Source organism: Gymnodraco acuticeps, unplaced genomic scaffold (assembly GCF_902827175.1).
Source record: "Gymnodraco acuticeps unplaced genomic scaffold, fGymAcu1.1, whole genome shotgun sequence".
NCBI classification, from domain to species: domain Eukaryota; kingdom Metazoa; phylum Chordata; class Actinopteri; order Perciformes; family Bathydraconidae; genus Gymnodraco; species Gymnodraco acuticeps.
In genome coordinates this window covers 367,991-387,917 of record NW_022991575.1, presented here as the reverse complement: position 1 = coordinate 387,917, position 19,927 = coordinate 367,991, and the positions used below count along the sequence as shown (strand labels likewise).

At 42.2% G+C, this 19,927-nt stretch overlaps 1 protein-coding gene across 1 annotated transcript in view; it reads left to right on the top strand.

Annotated features, from left to right (window-relative positions):
- The window catches only part of adamtsl5 (ADAMTS like 5), a 34,356-nt gene extending 16,950 nt beyond the window's left edge, over window positions 1-17,406 (top strand). The window contains exons 3-13 of the mRNA XM_034197476.1: window positions 2,553-2,722; window positions 3,297-3,356; window positions 4,531-4,637; window positions 5,125-5,252; window positions 8,126-8,249; window positions 11,174-11,260; window positions 11,857-12,020; window positions 13,123-13,366; window positions 15,181-15,312; window positions 15,533-15,604; window positions 15,685-17,406. Coding sequence (XP_034053367.1) covers window positions 2,553-2,722; window positions 3,297-3,356; window positions 4,531-4,637; window positions 5,125-5,252; window positions 8,126-8,249; window positions 11,174-11,260; window positions 11,857-12,020; window positions 13,123-13,366; window positions 15,181-15,312; window positions 15,533-15,604; window positions 15,685-16,019 — 1,623 coding nt within the window. The 3' untranslated portion in view covers window positions 16,020-17,406. The remainder of the gene's footprint in view (window positions 1-2,552; window positions 2,723-3,296; window positions 3,357-4,530; window positions 4,638-5,124; window positions 5,253-8,125; window positions 8,250-11,173; window positions 11,261-11,856; window positions 12,021-13,122; window positions 13,367-15,180; window positions 15,313-15,532; window positions 15,605-15,684) is intronic.
- The last annotated feature ends 2,521 nt before the right edge of the window (window positions 17,407-19,927 follow it).

Genomic DNA, 19,927 nt, shown 5'->3' with positions numbered 1-19,927 from the left:
TGTGTGTGTGTGTGTGTGTGTGTGTGTGTGTGTGTTTGTGTGTCCCTCAGGGCTCTGTTCTTGGTCCCCTCCTCTTCTCCCTGTACACAAACTCACTCGGATCAGTCATTAGCCCGCATGGTTTTTCATACCACTGCTACGCTGACGACACCCAATTAATTCTGTCCTTTCCCCGCTCAGAGACCCAGGTCGTCGCACGCATCTCTGCTTGTCTAGCTGACATCTCTCAGTGGATGTCTGCTCACCACCTCAAGCTCAACCTTGACAAGACTGAGCTGCTCTTCCTTCCGGGAAAAGATTGTCCCACTCTTGACCTAACAATCAACATCGGCACCTCAGTTGTTTCCCCAACTCAGACTGCAAGGAATCTGGGTGTGACCCTAGATAACAACCTGTCCTTCACTGCAAACATAGCTGCCACAACCCGCTGCTGCAGATACACGCTTTACAACATCAGGAAGATACGTCCCCAGCTGACTCAGAAAGCGACACAGGTTCTGGTCCAGGCTCTCGTCATCTCACGCCTAGACTACTGCAACTCCCTCCTGGCTGGTCTACCTGCATGTGCCATCCGACCTCTGCAGCTCATCCAGAATGCAGCGGCTCGTCTGGTCTTCAACCTTCCTAAATTCTCCCACACCACGCCGCTCCTCCGCTCCCTTCACTGGCTTCCGGTAACTGCTAGAATCCACTTCAAGACACTGGTACTTGCTTACCATGCTGCGAATGGATCTGGCCCTTCGTACATCCAGGACATGGTTAAACCGTACACCCCAGCGCGTGCACTACGCTCTGCATCAGCCAAACGACTCGCTGCGCCCTCGCTGCGAGGGGGACCCAAGTTCCCATCGGCAAAAACACGTGGGTTTGCTATCCTGGCTCCAAGATGGTGGAATGAGCTCCCCATTGACATCAGGACAGCAGAAAGCTTGCACATCTTCCGGCGCAGACTGAAAACTCATCTCTTTCGACTCCACTTCGAGCGATAGAACTATTAACAAAGCACTTATATACTAATAAAGGGCTGGCTTATCTAAAGCCAGTTGAGTAGCACTTGAAATGTTTTGGCTCTATGAAACCTGATGTACTTATATGATTCTGTTTTCTTCAAGGTTGTGTCTTCCTGGTCGAATGTACTTATTGTAAGTCGCTTTGGATAAAAGCGTCAGCTAAATGCAATGTAATGTAATGTAATGTGTGAAGAGTTAAAGAACTGTGTGTGATCCAGCTCCTGTATGAGGAACTTTTGGGAGTGCTGCCAGTTTCAGTCCTCCTCCAGGGCATAAACTCTGGAATGTGTTTGAGGAGCGCCATTGAGATATCTCTAATAATTTTGTATTGTTTGGCTGTGATGGTCCTGATCCACCAGGCTCACAAGGTCATTTCTGTACACGATATACTCTTTAAATGAATCTGCCAGGTGGATTTTCTGTTATTAATAGAAGCTTTTGTTTGGCGTCACACTTAACTCCCCCCAACACAAGTTTTCCCTTCCACAAATGATATCCCATCATACTGCCAAAACTGTAGCCTCTCTGTCTTCATCTCTAACCCACACACATGCAGGGATTGAGAGCTGCTGACAGTAGCCAGTTGCCTCCTGACAGCTTTGAACATTTAAACATCACAGTTGGGAGCAGAGTCATGTTGTCCCTGACTGCATGGCTTCACAGCAGCAGTTATATTGGGTCCAAGAAACCACAATACATGGAGAAAAAGCAGATCAGAATAGAAACTGAACAGTCTGATCTCTGTGGGAACATTGTAATAGACTACAATTGCAAAGAATGTAGGGACATTGTTTTTTTTTAACGGGTTCCTCTTTTCAGTAAAAATACTCTGTTATGTACTTAAAGGGGAAATATCATGCCAATATGTAGGGTTTGTATTTGTATTTTAGGTTTCTACTAGAACATGTTTTCATACTTTAATGTTCTGAAAACACATTATTTTCTCTCATACTGTCTGTCTAGAAATACCTGTATTCACTGTCCGTCTGAAATGCTCCGTTTGAGCGCCTGTTTCTTTAAGCCCCACTTTGAACCAGCCTAGTCCGCCCTGATTGGATTGTGAAATAAATGTTGTGCAGCTTTGCAAAGATAGTTCTCCAACAGCTGGTGTAGGTACTCATATTGTGGGAGCTTTGTTTTCATTAGAAAGTAACCCAAGTGACATAGGAAACTGAGATGAACATCTGAATGAAACCCATTACCACTATTTATGTAGTAGATTGACCCCATCACTAATATGCTATTAAGGCATATACTCTAATATCAAATTATTATCATAATAGCTAATGTTGTAGCTGGTCAATGTGGAGCCTATTTTAACCACCAAACTTTGTATGCATTGCTAGTTGGTAGTTGAACAAATACTAAATGTAAAATATTAATCTAACAAGTCTCAATTATTTTACTATAGCAGTAAGTAAATGTACTTAGTTGATTTCCATTACTGCTTACCAGCTTACTTTTTGCTGTGTCTCTGTTTCGCTTTGTTTAAAGTGTTTAATGTCAGTATTAAACTGTCTCTCTCTGTCGTTTATGTCTCAGTCATGGGTTTCTGCGTGGCATCCCTCCAGCGAGGCGTCATCAGTGCGTCCGACCCGCGCCCGGCGGCAGCTGCACTTCAGGAACGAGTGGGCGCCGTGGAGCGGCTGGTCTGTCTGTTCCCGTAGCTGCGGGGGCGGAGCCTCAGTCAGGACTCGCACCTGCATCACAAGGTAAATGTCAGCGGGGTCCCGCAGGGTCACTCAGACTACAGCATCAATCTTTCAAAATGTAATACATTTCAAATATGTCACCAATGATCCTCAGAAATCACAATTAAAGTTGCAACTGAAGCTTAAGTGTTGTCTGTTTCCAGTGGAGGAGTGTAACAAAGGATTCATCATTCATCAAAACTTAACAACCGTTTTGAGCCACTTGTACTTTATTTATACTCACAATTTAGAGGCAAATATTGTACTTTTTACTCCACTACATGTATGTAGTATTTGGTAGGCCATTTTATTTAGCTTTAGTTACTAGTCACTCTGCACATTTAGATTATCAAAACAAAATAGCATCAACTAATTAACTTCTAGTTTTTGGTAATTTGAAGTACATTAATGTTCTAACTTTGTTTGAATGCAGGATTTTTAGAGAAACATTAAATACATAATAAAATAATATATCTGAAATTATTGTTTGAGGTAGTTCATACAGTTGTGTATAGTGTGTTTAACAAATATTTTGGAACATCATTCACATATGTTGATAACACATTACATTACTTGTATTGCTTCTGTGTCCCAGGAACCCAGTGGGTGGACCATGTTCAGGAGAGCCCAGACAATACAAGATCTGCAACACTAAGGTCATTTCAGAATAACGCTTTTCACACTGTATGAAAAATGTCTTTTCGATGCAAACTTCTTAGAACAATGGATGATGTTTGCTATAGAAGTTGGTCATATAGGCGTGGTCGGGGTTGGTGTTTCAGGGTGTGAACTGGAATTTCAACGACATATTAACTTGTGTCTTCACTGCACTGAACTCAGGGATTAAACACAGACCTGCTGCAGTCAGCTATCAGACCTGCTATTGTGTTAGAAATGTGTTGTCAGCTTGTGTGTATGTGTGTGTTTGGACAGCATGTCACTGTTGCCCTTATTGATTAAAGGAAAACCACACACATGGGTTGCAGCGTGTTTAAGCATGTTTGAATGTGTGTGCATTTGGCAGTTGGTGCGGTGTGATTAGCTCAGAGCTTTCAATGAATGGACACAAATCCTCAACCTCTCTCCTTCTCCTTTTTCCCCCTACTCACCACTCGGCTCATGTATTGTTAAAGCTGGGTATAGAGTGGTGCAGTGAAGACATATAATAAAACTTGCCATGTTAAGCTTGCAAAGATCTTATTTCAGGCATCTAAGCAGAAACGCATACAAAAAACGCTGAAGGGAACCAGAAATGGTAAAATATGATAACACATTTCTGGGTTCTAGGACTCATTCCTACACCACTTCATTGGCAAGTGTCTTGTGTTACAATACAAATCATGATATAGGGGGTTATTACGATGTAATAGATTACAAAAGTGTAAGCAATGCAATTTAAAAAATCTAATACAAAAAAACTGTCATGAAGAGTGCACTACCATATAGGAGGGAGTAAAAAAGTGTGTGTGTGTGTGTGTGTGTGTGTGTGTGTGTGTGTGTGTGTGTGTGTGTGTGTGTGTGTGTGTGTGTGTGTGTGTGTGTGTGTGTGTGTGTGTGTGTGTGTGTGTGTGTGTGTGTGTGTGTGGTGTGTGTGTGTGTGTGTGTGTGTGTGTGTGTGTGTGTGTGTGTGTGTGTGTGTGTGTGTGTGTGTGTGTGTGTGTGTGTGTGTGTGTGTGTGTGTGGTGTGTGTGTGTGTGTGTGTGTGTGTGTGTGTGTGTGTGTGTGTGTGTGTGTGTGTGTGTGGTGTGTGTGTGTGTGTGTGTGTGTGTGTGTGGTGTGTGTGTGTGTGTGTGTGTGTGTGTGTGTGTGTGTGTGTGTGTGTGTGTGTCGGAGTGCCCCCCCAGCTCGGAGGACTTCAGAGAGATGCAGTGTTCTGCCTTCAATGACCGACCGTTAGTGGCTGGAACCTCCTTCAGATGGACCACCTTTCACGGAGGTCAGTGAAGTCAACTTTCTGTTCAGTTACTGATAACTTGTTGTTAGGAGATACAATGTTTTCACTGTCACTGGCAGTGGATAAATACCAAAAAATACAACTGTGTAAAAGGCCTCTGTGGACCGAACTCCTCTGGCCTTGAGGAAGTTTGTGCGTCCACACTAAGGACTGATGGACACTCATTCTTGTGGTTTAGCAGATTGGAGTGAATTATAATTTGACTATGTTTGGAAGTCAGATAGTTACGTTTCCATGATGGAAAGCTCTCGTGTCCACTGTGAGGCATGCTGTGTAATTAATCCACATGAGTTTTCCATGACATCTGTTAGTTTTTTTGCCTCCTCTCTTTCACTCTGCTCTCTCCCAGATTCTTATCTTCACCTCCTGCCTGTTTCTGTTTCACAGCCTCCTCCCTCCCTTTCCTTCTGCCTCGCCTGTTTTCCCATAATAAACTAATGAATCACTGACTGAAGCTCTTCCCTGCCAGGCTCTAACCCCTGTGAACTGAGCTGCCTGGCCCTGGGTCACAACTTCTACTACAACTTTGGCCGTGTGCTCGATGGCACGGCCTGCGCCAAGGAGCCTGGAGCTGTGTGTGTCAACGGGCGCTGCCTGGTGAGTGTCAACAATACCAAACTGGTGTTGGAGTTCAACCCCGTTTCTAGGGAAAATTCTTATGGTATGTTGGGGCAAAACAAAACACCATAGTTGCCAAAATAGTCATATTGAACAAGCGGAAGGGATTTGACCTGCTGAATGTTTTGTGAGGATCAACTTTGGCTTCTGTTCACTGATACCAGCACACTCTACCTACCAAATATCAAGCTCTGTGATGGCTGATTTCTTAAATTAGCTAAATGCTCTGGGCGATACAATCCCTGTCAAATGTTTAATTTCAGTCAATATCATTAACTAATGATGATCTCTTTGGTCTATTTTTTAATAATTACCAGGAGGGAAAATGTAGAATTTGAATGTGAGTGACAATGCTGAATTTAATTCGAAGACATCTTTGTATTTTGAGGCCGAGTTTCTTTAAATGCCACTTTAATGTGAGTCGATAAAGCATCCAACACATCTAATGAAAAAATAAATGTAGCATATTCCTCCAGAGCCTTGAAGCCTCACACAACTCCTCTGACATTGATCCATTTTCACGTTTGCCATATGGGGCAAAAACATGCTGTTGTCCTTGTTGTGCTAGGGGCATTGCTGCCATATTATGGAGCACTGTAGCAGATGTATCCAACAAAAATGATGAGTATGGGGTTGATATGGACGTCAAAAATAAGTATATGTTTGAATATAGAAATCAGTGCTTGACAAATTATACTGTATTGCAAGTTGCAAATTCACATATACAAACATACACCTGCACAAATCACTCCTCCAACTTCTTTTTCTCTGATGTTAATTTCAAAGCGAGGATGGATTGAGTGGAGGTTTCTCACTCCATTTCCACCCTGTTGTGGTGTAAGTGATGTTGAGTCTCTGGAGAACTCTACTCCATGCTGTGCGTTAGGACCAGAGTGCACTCATCAGTGTGGACTGCAGCCTTCAGCCAGCATTACAGCTCTGCTCTGCACTCAGTCCAAACGTCATGCTCCCAGCCTGTCCCCTGCTCACCCCTCTCACCCTCCTCACACAGATGGAAATGAACTTGCATCCCTTGGGTCCTGCAGCGCAGCACATGCAGAGTAATGAGATGCATCCTAGTACTCAGTAGACACATCTGCTACATGGGGGTGAACTAATAACTCAAGTTATTTTTACTGCACTGACAGAGGATTAATGCATATGTATGTTTACATATGTCTTTGTATGTTTTGCATGCTAACGAGTGGTGTATATACGTGGATTTATGGGTCATTGGCTCCTCTAGCCGAGGTCAGAGCAGCACAGGACTGAAACAGGAAGCAGATGCTGCCTGCAGCTGGAGTGGAGAGCTGATGGTCACCAATGAGATCAGACTGCAGAACACGTCTACGTGTGCTCATGTGCTATCTGCAGCCATCTGTGTGTAGAAGCTCTTTTACATTCAATTTGGTTAAGTAGTTTTACTGGCAAAATGTTGATCTAAGAGTTTGTTCAATCAATAATTATAACTTTTGTCTACCAATCAATTAAAAAGTAAAAAATGGTTGACATCATCAAATACCAGAAGACTCAGTCCACAGTCCAAACCTAGATATTCATTTTTTGCTCAGTTTACAATGATAAAAAGGACTCAAGCAAGAGTCTATAGCTCAATAAGTGGCTCAATGTTACTAAAAAGTCAGCATTTTCCAACATTCCACATTTTCTAATTAGCATTTAGAGTAACACTAGGTAAAAGTGATGGGAATATAAAGACGTCTCAGAAATGTGCTTATCAACCAAAGACGGATACAAATTGTATGCTGTTAAAGGCGCTAATGGAGTTGTTAAGATGTATCGTAAAGGGACGTTGGATCTGCAGCACATTTCACTTTCCCTATCCACTCAATAGTTCTCAAGTTATTTAAAACCCTAAAAAAATGTCACGACCAAAACAATTCATACATTATTTAGAATTGTTGTTAATATTATGTTGACTCACCAATAAATGAATGGACCCATTGTTTAAATACTGGTCTAATCACATACCAAAGGGAACAGTAGAGCACACAACCAACTCAAACCTGTCATTGAATCCTGAATGTTGCAGAAAGAATGAGCAGCAGCAAGTTTATTCCTCCACTCTCAAAGTTACTTGAATGATTCTGGTGGACCTTAGTGACTCCCTCAGTGGGGCCCTCGTGCACTCTACTACTTTGTCACTGACAACTCATTTCCTGTGCACACACAGATGCTTGGAGTGTTTTTGTATTTTTAAAAAGGCTTAGGGGGCTGATTTTAGGTTCCCTAGATTGTTGCACTCTTGCCCGGGACCTCCCCCTTGATTGGTCCGCTCTGCACACTGTGAGATGAAGGCCGGACACTGTAATCAGTCTAGTAATAAGATTCTCCTCACAACCGAAACCACCCAGCTCATCCTCCATGCTCTTTGTTTTGGCATTTTAAGATTTACAGAGACAACTCTGTGACCCGTCCTTCTGTTGTAAATGCCAAAGTAAATGTTTGTGAGGAGGAGAACATGACAGGGAACAGCAAATAAGAGAAGGAGGAAGAGAGTGGGTTGAGATTAACCTTTGCCTTAAAGGTTAAGGTGAACTTACATCAGACAAAAAGAAAGTTTGAGCAAAGGCTTTCGTCTGAAATGTGTATATGTGAGTGCAAAGGCACAACACGCTGTGAGAGAAAAAACACATTTAACCAGATTTAACTGTTGACTCAAGTTCGAACCCCACTGCAGTCAGCATGTCGTTGTGTCCCTGGGCAAGACACTTCACCCCAAATTGCTCCTGTGGGAATTGCCCACAGTATTGAGTATGTAAGTCGCTTTGGATAAAGCGTCTAACAAGTGACATGTAATGTATTGTAATGTTGTGTGTGTGTGTGTCATACAGACGCCCGGCTGTGACTCCATCTTGGGCTCAAAGCAGCAGGAGGACGCTTGCATGGTGTGTGGAGGACAAAACACCACCTGCATGCACCACAAGAGCGTGTACCAGAGCAACGGTCTGGAGGCAGGTAGGAAACACACACACACACACACACACACACACACACACACACACACACACACACACACACACACACACACACACACACACAATCACCGTATAATCTCCATGAGGAATCAATTGCAGCAGTATCAAACCAACACGATCTGGGGATAAATCCAAGCCCTCTTTGTGTTTTCCCTCCAAAAAAGGTCATTAGTCATTCAGGTTTAATCAAAAGGTTATTGTTCTCTGATGACATGAAGATTAAGTATGGTAAATAGTTTTGCCTTCCAGGAGGAAATGTAGCTCCAAAATTACAGTGGTTAAGATTTGAGGAAAAACGCAGAGTTCTTCAATCTCTAAATGGAACTCCGGCTGGATGCCACCAAAACATGTTATACCCACGTTCATACTGTATCTGCAGTTCAGAGGGCAACATGCGGTCACTCTTCTGTTCAACATGTGGGGAGGAGGAGTTTTTTGTCAAAGTTGTTAAAGTATTAAAATTAGATGAACTATTATGGCAATAAATCTGTAAACTAAAACCAACTTGGAAAACAGGGTTACCAAAAACACAGACCAACAAACCAACTTAGAAATGTGTGTAACTGTATACCAAAACCACTCAAACTAAGACATGCAACAAAATAAACATGTGTTCCATCATTTCGACCCAAATGTACTGTTTAGGGGTCAAAGGGTAGAGGCAAAGAACGACGCATACGCATTCAAATGCCTCTGTATAAGGATGTGACATTGTCGTGAATATGGCATTGAAGAAATGCGTTGTGGAGCTCAGTAGTTTAACACTACTTCTACTTAAATATAAGGTCTATGGTTTCGCCCACCACTGATTGACAGAAAGCATCCAGCACCTCTGGCTCTTGGCTCTTGGCTCAGGATCACCTCTGTGAGTGGCTTCCTCCCACAGCTCTGTGGGTCGGCAGAACTAAAAGCCGGCCGTAATGGCTCAGATTGAGCAAGAAATAATGCTGATAATGGCCGCTTTGTTTGGGCGACTCGACAGCCTTGAGATGTTGTCCCTCCTCCTGCAGCTGTGTTTCCCAAAGGAGGTAGATCTGATGGAGGGCGGCTGCACAAAATCGCTCCTCACAAGGTCAAATACCGACGGCCTGGAGCTTCCCGCTGCCTGTTTGTAACTCTGACACTCCCTCAGTTACAGCGCTACATCTTCATGTAGCTAAAGCCCAGAGATGAACCTTGTGAATAGTTCCTCTCTGAGACGGGTGAGCCGGGGCAACCAAAGTTACGTGCTCTTCAAAAGCCGTAATGAATGGGGTTCACCCCGCGGCCACCTTACACTCCAGAGCAGCAGGAGAACCATAGAGCTGTCCCTGCCTTTTTTTTTTTTTTGGCTCAGAAGTGAAATATCACTCTATATTGAAGGGCTGTGGTTTCAGCTCATTAAAAAATTATCTGTCTTTGTGCTTTAAAATCTAGTAAACCATTGATAGCAGTTAATCATTGCTGACATCATAGATTGTCATTGTTTTATAATGACAGATGATAAAGACTTTCCAAGAGCTTTGTAATACTGTACGAGCCACATCAATGTCTGGCAAGATATGTTCAAAGATATAATTATCTGATTACTAATCCAGATTATTGTGAGTTACTGATTGCTGAAAAATGGCATAGCATGCTATTCAAAGACTAACCCTAAATATAAAGTGCTCAGTACAAAGTGAAGGCGTGCAGCAATCTGTTTCAAGTGACAGCACACAGCACTGAACAGTAATGGTACAGTCAAATGTTAAAGACCTGCAGCTGTGGTTGGAATCAATCCACAACTATTAATAGATTATGAATGCAATTACTATTGAATTAACAGGCCTGCCTATTTACACCTAAAGTACTATACACATGGCTTTACATTCTCAGTCTAAGAATGTTTTAAAGAGCAAACAATAGAAATTAATCTATCTGTTCAGGCCTGGATCTGAAACCTAGAAACGCTGACATACTTGCTTTTAAATATCTACTTGTTGTTAAAACATGGTTAGTGCATCCTGGTGAATTGAAGCAGGATTTAAGGCATAGTTGTTCGCAGCATCTGAACAAGCAGCACTGGTTTAAGGGTTTGAAAGAAACTAAATGAACTGGACAACACTGCTGCTTTGTTGTTGTGATTTTGATTTGTGAGTTTACATGAACACTATGGCAACCACCTCAGATGACACCATGATGAATGCGTTTACATTGTAAACACTCTGAAGTTCCCAAAGACGATGTTAGTGGTGTTGATTGCTATAATCACACAGTCTGTAATTAAATGCAAATGGAATTACAGTATTTCGCAACCTTGGTTTTATGTTTTTAGTTTTGATGAATGTACATGCTTTTAAGTTTGCATTACATTGCAGTAATAACTGTCATTACAGTCATAAAAAAACCTCACAAACCTCACAGTGGAGTCTTATGCAATCAAGGCATTTATTTATTAAAAGTACCATTTATTTAGTGTATGGCAAGTGACAGTGATTTAAAGAAAGGCCAAGAGTATTGCAGTGAAGGATAACATATCATTAGATTTGGTCTTTAACACACTGTAATCATAATGCACATAACTCAACTGTTTGTTATGAATGTTGTTAATATGATGAAGGGCCCTTTGACATTCATTTAACTTCTCATTCTGTTTGATCTCAAAGTTGCACTGACACTTGTTGATCTCAGAATTATCTCTATAATGCAACAGACAGTCTTAAAAGATTATGCGAAACTTTCTTTTGATGTTCTCCTTTTAAGATTAAAACAACTTCAAATGACTTAAAGAGCCATCTGATTCTTCTTTTTTCTGGGCTTCACTTTGTTGCAAAACTGTCTTAAGCTTGTAAATACTGACTTTTCCTTTAATCATGTTAAGTAGTTTAAAAAAAGACGAGACTCATTAAACCGAGCTTCTAATTGAATGTCTCCGTTTGCCAGGCGGACCTTTTGGATACAACGAAGTGACCATGATCCCAGCTGGAGCTACTCACATCCGAGTCACTGATAACAGCAGGAATTATCTAGGTAAGACCATGCACACCAAACACACACACATGACTCCTGGGATGCTCTGTATATCAGTCTCAGCTCTCTGCATAGGACTCCCTCTGCGTCACTGGCTCCATGGCTGAAGTGTTAATCCAGCAGTTAAAGTATTTCCTAGACTTGCTATAACTTCCTCTCCCCAGAGACAGTGGGCTCAGCAGTCCTATCTGGTCTCTGGACCCGCTGTGTGTTTTCCAGGCAACATAATAACCAAGGACATCTATTCTTATCCTTGTTTATGAGACCAAAATAAAACAGGCCCTCAAACAGCGCACACTGTGCTCCTGAAAGGGGACGCTCATAAAAGGCTTTATCTGACCAATGGGGCGAGGCAGGTGAAGGTACTTGTTTCCATTTCATGCCATGGAAATTCCCTTTCCCACTGCTGAGGAGAGACAGCTGCCTTATATAGCCAGCTGGAAATATTTCTGTTTATGCACACCAAACACAGAGAGCATGACCCCCTTATATGGACGAAGAATGTATGGCATTTAGAAATATTTGACTGACTGGTCAACTCTGAATAACATCAAACTTTTCCTTCCTTCCTTTCCGTACCTTGATCCCTTATCCAGCACTCCAGAATGGTCACTCCCAGTTTGTGATCAACGGTAACTGGAAGATCAGCATTCCGGGCGAGTACAATGTAGCCGGGACGAAACTGGTGTACCGGCGATCTGCAGACACCTGGGAGAGCTTCGAGGTACCAGGACCCACCCAGGAAGACCTCCATCTCATGGTGAGAGCTCTAACATATTGATGCCGGATGGTTTGGTCAGCATCCGGTCGCAGGAGTTGGAAATCTCTTCTTGGTGTTTCGTTGATCTTACCAATATCAGAAATGTGCCTTCAGGACCTTACAATCTGTACAGCCTACAAACAAAACCCTCTGAAAGCAACCTCAAAACAACCTTTACAGGAAAAAATGGGTAGTGAAACTGAAAAAGGACCCCCCTCCAAAGAATGCAATAAATGTCTAAAAGCCATCGAGAAGCTTCAGTTAAACCAGGATTTATTATTGAGGCCATTCTGGTCAGGCTACAAAACAGCAATAGATAAACACATTGTACCTTTCTGCATTGTGCATTATACTTGTAAATTATACTTGTTCTGCACATCGTTCAGTATTTCCCAAGGGAAGAAAAACATCAGCTTTGAATGAATATTTTATGGTTCCATTCATAGCCTGTGCAGGTATTTTATAAAAAGATCTGGTTAGTTACCAAACAGCTGTTACCTATTGCTTTCTCCTGTAAGAACACTGCTGTTGGGAGTTCTGTAGAACATTGATGGTAGCTGTAAGCATCCTCAGAACAGTGTACTCTTTGTTTCATGTGGTAGTTGTAATAAATTCAGCAACACTCAGGACTTCTTACTGGAAAGTGCCTGGATGTAATGCCTATAATTTGGCCTAGTACCCTTGTAACACTAAATCTTAGGGTTAGGGGTTAATCCTACTCCTTAGGGTTAAGGCAACTTTTACCTCTGGCTTTGTAAGACATAAGGAACATGTGTCATCAATTTAGTCATCACGCAGTTTCATTCATTGCTTGTTTAGTTTAGTTGGTTAGCAATCCAAACAATAACTCTTACAATACCAAGGTTATGAGGAGCACATACAAAATAATTGAGATTCAAATACAAGTATCGGATCGTACTTGTTGCTGACAAATCCCAAATATTAGAGGACTCGGATCAGGATCAAGACCAAAATATTTGGTCTTGTTTCTAGGACTTGCTTTGATGCCAAAATAGTAGTAGTAGTATAATGTATGACAAAGTAAGCTGCTCTTTAAGCTAATAAAATAGTCTATAAGTTTCAGTGCCGTCCTTGTGTGCAGGTGCTGGCTACAGACAGAAACCCGGGGATCGAGTATGAGTACTGGCTCCCACCAGGTCAATACGCCCTCCACCATGGGAGGAGGAGTCCACTGCGCCAAGCTCACCACACTGACAACTACCTCCCCTGGGATCAACCAATCACCACAACCACAACTACCACCACCACCCGGGCTTCCCCTGTCACCACCCGGGCTTCCCCTGTCACCACCCGGGCTTCCCCTGTCACCACCCGAACACATTGGAGTAAGTCCTGTAGCTAGCTTCATTTAATTGCCCTTAAACAAATGTATAGAATAACGTTTAAATCATTTTAAATCTTAGTCATTACATGATTACGTTATCAATTTATCAAACTACCATAATAATAATAATAATAATAATAATGCATTACATTTTTTATTAGAGCGCTTTTACAGGTGCTCAAAGCGCTTTACAATTACACATTACACATATTAGACATGTAAGAATCATTACTGTGGACATTACCCACAGGAGCAAATGCGGGTAAAGTGTCTTGCCCAAGGACACAACGGCCTGACACAGTGGCGGCCGAGGCGGGATTCGAACTGGAGTTCACCACGCCCCTTGATCTGATGATCAACACTCTAACCATGTGGGCCGTTGTGTCTACATGCGTGTGGGTTTACATAAATAGCCACCATGATGCCAGAATAAACAGCAGGGTCCAATATATATACAGTCAGGCTCACTGAGATGTATGACTGTGAAAATATGATCAGGTCATGCTGATAGATACAAATAATGGACCTTTGGATAGTGTAAAAAACACACGTAGATAATGCAGAAGGAGCACGGTGTCTGATAGAGATCTTGTCATTTATGCTTCTACTGTCAAGTTTGAGGCTGAAAAAGAAAAGTAACTGTTTGCTGTCTCAAAAACTTGATGGAGTTTCAGTTGACTTGGGTTTGGTATGTGATAACTAAATTTGGAGGACGCATTCAAATTCAGGCCGGATTCAAATACACTTATCTTGATCAAGTTGAAATCCCTACACTCCCTCACAGGTGTTTTCGTTTGTTCGCCAATAAAAATGATTGAGGAAGCTCACAGGTGCAAGACACTAAAAGGAGAACGAGGGAAATGTCAATCAATCGCAATATTTACAAGCCTACAAAGTCCTGAGAGCAAGAAACAATAAGTGAAAACACCTGTGTGGTCGACAATGGTTTAAACAATCCATCTTTACGAGACTTGATTTAAAAGAGTTTATCTACTGGCTGAGCAGCTGAGGAATGCGGCTGGTTCATCTCTCTTGATAAACCTGCTGTACACATGTGCTGAATCTCTCCGTAAATATTCACACTCACATGGAAATCCTCACACAGCTAACTCATGCCTTCTGTCGGAATCTATCTAACACTGCAATAAATCTTTGAGCCTTTCTGCAAACATTTACCTGCTGATGGATTCTTCCAAAACACACTTTGACTCTTGATGTTGCCAGAAGAAGTGTGTTGGTTGTTTGTTGGGTAGCAAGGTGAACTTTTCTGTTGCTTAGTCTGGTCATGGTTTTGTTTCTTGGAAAAGACATAATGAGGATAGAATGCATGGTTTGGCATGTTATTTATTTGAATAAATCTACCACCACATGTTGAGAGAAACCTGCTGTCTCCTTCCTGTTCATCAGTATCAGACCATTGTGCAAAAAGAAATGTCCTAATGTGTTGTGCTGCATATTAAACTAAACTGTGCCTGCAGTTCCTTTTTGACAAAAGAGAGTTATTGTTGGTACCATTGTCAATTCATGGCTCTGTGGTAACAAATATTAATTTGAGGCTTAAAAGCAATCGCCAGAAGTAGAACGCTAACTTTGGGCTATAAACAAACTACACTCTGGTCACATGACTGAGTAGATACATTTTCCTATGCTTGAAGGAATGATGTTTCAAAGTCTTCAACAATGTTTTAACTTTCATCCAGCCATCTTATGTCGAGTGCAAAAGTGTTATCAAAAATGTAACCTACTATTTAAAAAATCTCTGACTGGGAAGACATGTCATGTTAACACTGTGTTTGTTTGATATATGTCTCCCAGATTCAAGACATATGAAGCCACCTAGCCAATCTCCCCACCACAACCGTCGCCAGCCCCCCCACCAGCCCATCCTGCCCCGCCTGCAGAGAGAGGAGAACCACAGAAACCTCCTTCCTCAGCCTTCACCAGGAAGTATGTTCACCTTTTCCCAACCTGACCCTCACCTCAGCAAACAGCCCAGCTAAGCATCATCCCATAAATGTGTAAACGATTCTCAGATATTTCATAAAATGCCTATTAAACGTCTTTTCATACACCGCAAGCAAGCATGTATTTTTTTTATGTTGAAGTACTTATTTTTATCAGGCCTATGTTTGTGATCCTTATTTTTTATGCTTACTTTTTTGCGCAGGACATTGTGGGAAATGTCATCGAATTAAAGGTCGAAGGGAGCGCCAAAGACAGTATTGCCAGAAGGACTTTGGTGAGTTGGAACCTTGTAGTTTAAATTAAATATGACTTTAACATGTGAATTTAAATATCTCATTGAATTTTCTCTGTTAGTATTCCGTGCCCGGGTGCTCGGAAAGCTGTACCGAGGCCAGGAGACGCGGTATGACGTCCAGATCCTCCACACCTACCGCAACGGCTTCCGCCTGGAGCACCGGGAGTTCTTGTGGGTCCCTAACGTGTGTGACTGCCCCCACCTGGAGGAGGGAAAACAGTACATACTGATGGTGCGCCGCCACATCAACCACGAGGAGACACTGAACCGTATCCTGCTGGAGGAGGAGAGCTACGTTGTGCCGTACAGACCCCGAGAGGATGAACTGCTGCGACCCCTCGAAAGACTCTGCAACAACAGAGGAGCCAAACACCCAGCAGAACGGACGGGATGAGAGTGGAGCCACAATGTGTTTGAGTGTGTGTGTGTCAGAAAATAGAGCTCATACTGAAGCTTTATCACTTCAAATGTTTTATTTTTGGACCTTCGAACCCTATCAGACTACATCCGGTCCATACGATGGTCTGATGTATTCCAGAGTGGCGTCACTGGAGAAAAATGACAGCTGGATAGAAAACAGACAATTTTAGCCTAATTTAAGACTCGCCACAGTCAGAAATAAAAAAGTCTCCACGTTTATTTAAAAGCCTGACCAGCTTACTGTACCATATAGAGCACTTTAGGTGGATGCTTGTGCCCACCTTTAAACACGTACCAAAGAGAAGAACATTGACTGAATGGCCTTTTTATCATTTAAGTGTTTTATATTATTATATTTTTGTGCGTGCGTACATTTTATAGGAAAAATCCACCTGAAAACACTTAAAGAGCATCTTAATTCCCATCAAACACCATTTTCAGTTTGTCCTCAACTTATTTTCTGGGATAGACGGACTCATTAAAACATTTCCAGAAGCTTAGTAGAGTTGGTATAAGGGTAAATGCTTCAGTATAAAATATTAATATTAGGTGTTGTATTTTAGTCTCAGTCCCTCAAAGTTTAAGTGCAAGAAGCTGCCTTTTCCAGAGCTTCCATAGCATAACCAAAAATTTCATCAAATTGTGCCTGGGTTTCTATGTTGAGCAACATTGACATTTTGGGAAAGTGGAATTTCAGGAAACAAAGCTGACCAGATTCAAACTTTAACAATGGTAAAAAAGAGTCTAACACAGGTAGAACATATCATTATCTGTCCTTCAAACAGCACATGTAACTGCAGCTAAATTCAAGTACATTGTGCATGTCACAGCATAGAATTAGGACTTTAATTAGAGGTGGATTTTCCTTTTGGTTTTAACTCCAGATATAGTAACAACATATTGCTTCACAATATATTTATGTATAAAAAAATAAGCTTAAACTATAACACATTAAGTTGTGTGTCACTTGTTGTTTAACATTTTTCGTAATGTCTGTTCCTTTTGTGGTATTCATTTTTATAGTGTGTTAAATCAGGTCTGCTTTGTGATACTTTACGTGAAAGAGATTATGAAATAAACAGTATTTTATTGCATGGCACTGCCACTGATTAGCTACAAATATACTAAAGCATCATTTTACCGATTGTTTGAGATAACTTGCAGTCTGATTAATAGTCAGTTAACTTATGTGCCTTGTGTTGTGCATTTGAGTTACAACACTTTTTTTCTAACCTCATCTACATGTGCCAAAAGTGTACAAATTGTAATGACCCGTTCTTCTTAATATGAACGTATTCTAGATGTTCACATACATTTTTTGGGTAATTTAGTATTAAAGCTGATTAAACATGATAAAGTGATTTGTGTTCTTTACCACACAGTCCAAAAGTGTTCCCACTAGTTTATCAAATTGGTATTATTATTTTTGTTGACAGATCACTTTCAGTTTTCCTCAGAGCTACAACCAGAGGACACACTAAATTTGATCAAACTTGCTGCGTGACGAAGAACTTGAAAACATATTTTCTGTCCTTTGATTTTCATACTTCGTTAGCCTCATGGCTACCGTTAGCAGCCTAGCTAATGCCACTGTCTAAAGCAAGAAACTACTGTGAGAATCCCAAATAACTAGAAACCCAAGAGCAAGGATAAAGGCAGGGTTAAACACCTGGTAATAGGTAGGCATATTTTATTTATTTCCGATTTAGTTTAGTAGAAAGAGTGTTTCTATTACTCTCCCTCTCCGTCTTCTTTGCATCTTTTGTCAAAAGGGCACTTGTGCAGGGTAGTTTCCCCATTTAATCCTGTTTTTCAGTTAATTTACAAGATTAAAAAATATTTCTTTGTAAAGAAAACCTTGATAAAGCTGGCGACGCAATGAGTAACCGGATCTACCAACACATAATAGGAAAAAGTGCCCTCAAGTATGTTCATGCCGCTCTGCCCACTCCCATATCCCATCCTTGTGGGTCAGCTCTCGCAGAGGTTCACACAGACAGTTCAGACAGGTGTTCACAGAATTTTGCCAAATAGTTAACCATGCCCAAAAAACGCATTACCCCTTTTGCATCTGTGGGCCGGGGCATCTCTCGGATTGGCACCACCTTAGCTGGGTCCACCTTTAACCCCTCTGAGGTTAAGAGATGTCCAATGTATGGCACCTCTGTGCGCCTTAAGGCCCTGACACACCAAGCAGTCACCAGAGAACTCGCTGACGCAGACTGTTGCGTCGGCGTGTTCTCCTGCGTCTTGGCCATGTGTCGCACTGGAACACACCGCAAAGACTTCAACCGAGCACGTACGAACTGCGCATGCGTGAGCGGCAATAACTCTCCTTACCAGCAGGCGGCGGTAGTGTGTATTCGTCATTCAAAAGAGGCAACAACCGGAAGACAGAGAAGAAGAACAGACTACGTGATATAAACAAACAACAAATAGCGTGTGCGTTCCAGTTTCACTCTCGTCTATCAAAAACATGTTTCGTGCGGTACTGGAGCTATCAGCCATTAGAGTGTTGCTTGTGGAAGACATTCTCAAGCAACCGTTTCGCTTCTCATGCACTTATTCGCTAGCTGAACAGCCAATCAGAGTGATTTATTTGTCAGACTGCCTGTGGCCGACGCACGGCCATGAAAGGCCAAATAAGGCGTGTCACGGCCGGCGGTGCGGGACACACCAAATTGAGTTTGGGCGACAGGGCACGCTTCGTCGTCCGACTAACGAAAATGGCCGATTTCGGCCTGGTGTGTCAGGGCCTTTAGTTGTAGCTTCTTTGGATTTAGCTTCACATTTCGCTCTCTGCATCTCTGCAACAGCATTTCCAGCTTCCTGTCATGGTCTTTCACAGCTTCATCATCTGTGTTTCCTGCCCCTACAATCAGGATGTCATCTGCAATTATCTTGATTCCTGGTACCCTCTCCAATGTTTGATTCAGCTTTCTTTGAAATGTCTCTGGGGCTGGGCTTATTCCCATTGGCATGCGTAACCACCTGTAGCGGCCGAAAGGTGTGGCAAATGCTGTGAGGTAACTGGATTCTTCCTCCAGCTCCACATGCCAGAATCCATCTTTCACATCGCACACTGTGAACACACGTCAGGTCAGGCAGTATATCTTCCATAATTGGTAATGGGTGATGACTTCTCTTGAGTGCTTTGTTCAGTGGCTTAGGATCCATGAGAATTCTCAGTTTTCCTGTGGGCTTCCTTATTGTCAGTAGACTACTGATCCAGTCAGTGCTCTTTTCCACTGGCATTATGATCCCTCTCATGTAAACTTGCAAGTTCCTCCTTTAGTGGCTTTTATAAAGCAACTGGCACCCTTTTCTTTGGTAGCTGAACTGGTTCTACTGTTGGATCCACTTCAAGCTTTAGCTTTCCCTCGAGGCACCCATCACCTTGAAACACATCTGAGTATTCTTTTTTTATCTGCTCCTCTGTCCAAGCTCCTTCTTTTTCCACAGTCAGGATGTTGTGGTGCTGTACTGTTCTCAACTGCATTGCTTCACTTGCAGATCTTCCTAGTATAGGTTTAAGCTTCTTCTGCTTGACAACCACAAACTCAAGCCTGTAAGATTTCTTGTTTCGTGGATTAAACACTGTCTGTGTGCACTTTCCAAGGGGCTTCAGTGACGTGTCATTATACATTATTAACTTTCTGCTGCATTGCTCCTGTTGGACACCTTTAACATACTTTTCTGGAATAACATTACATGTTGCACCACAGTCCACCTGAAATCTGACACGTTGCTTTTTTACCTGTATGTTGGCATATTGGTCCCTTTGAGGCTGTTTGACTATTAACTGTGTTCACAGCCTCTCCACCGGATCCCAAACTGATGCACATCACCTCTTCTCCGCTGTCTGACTGCTCTGCTGCATTC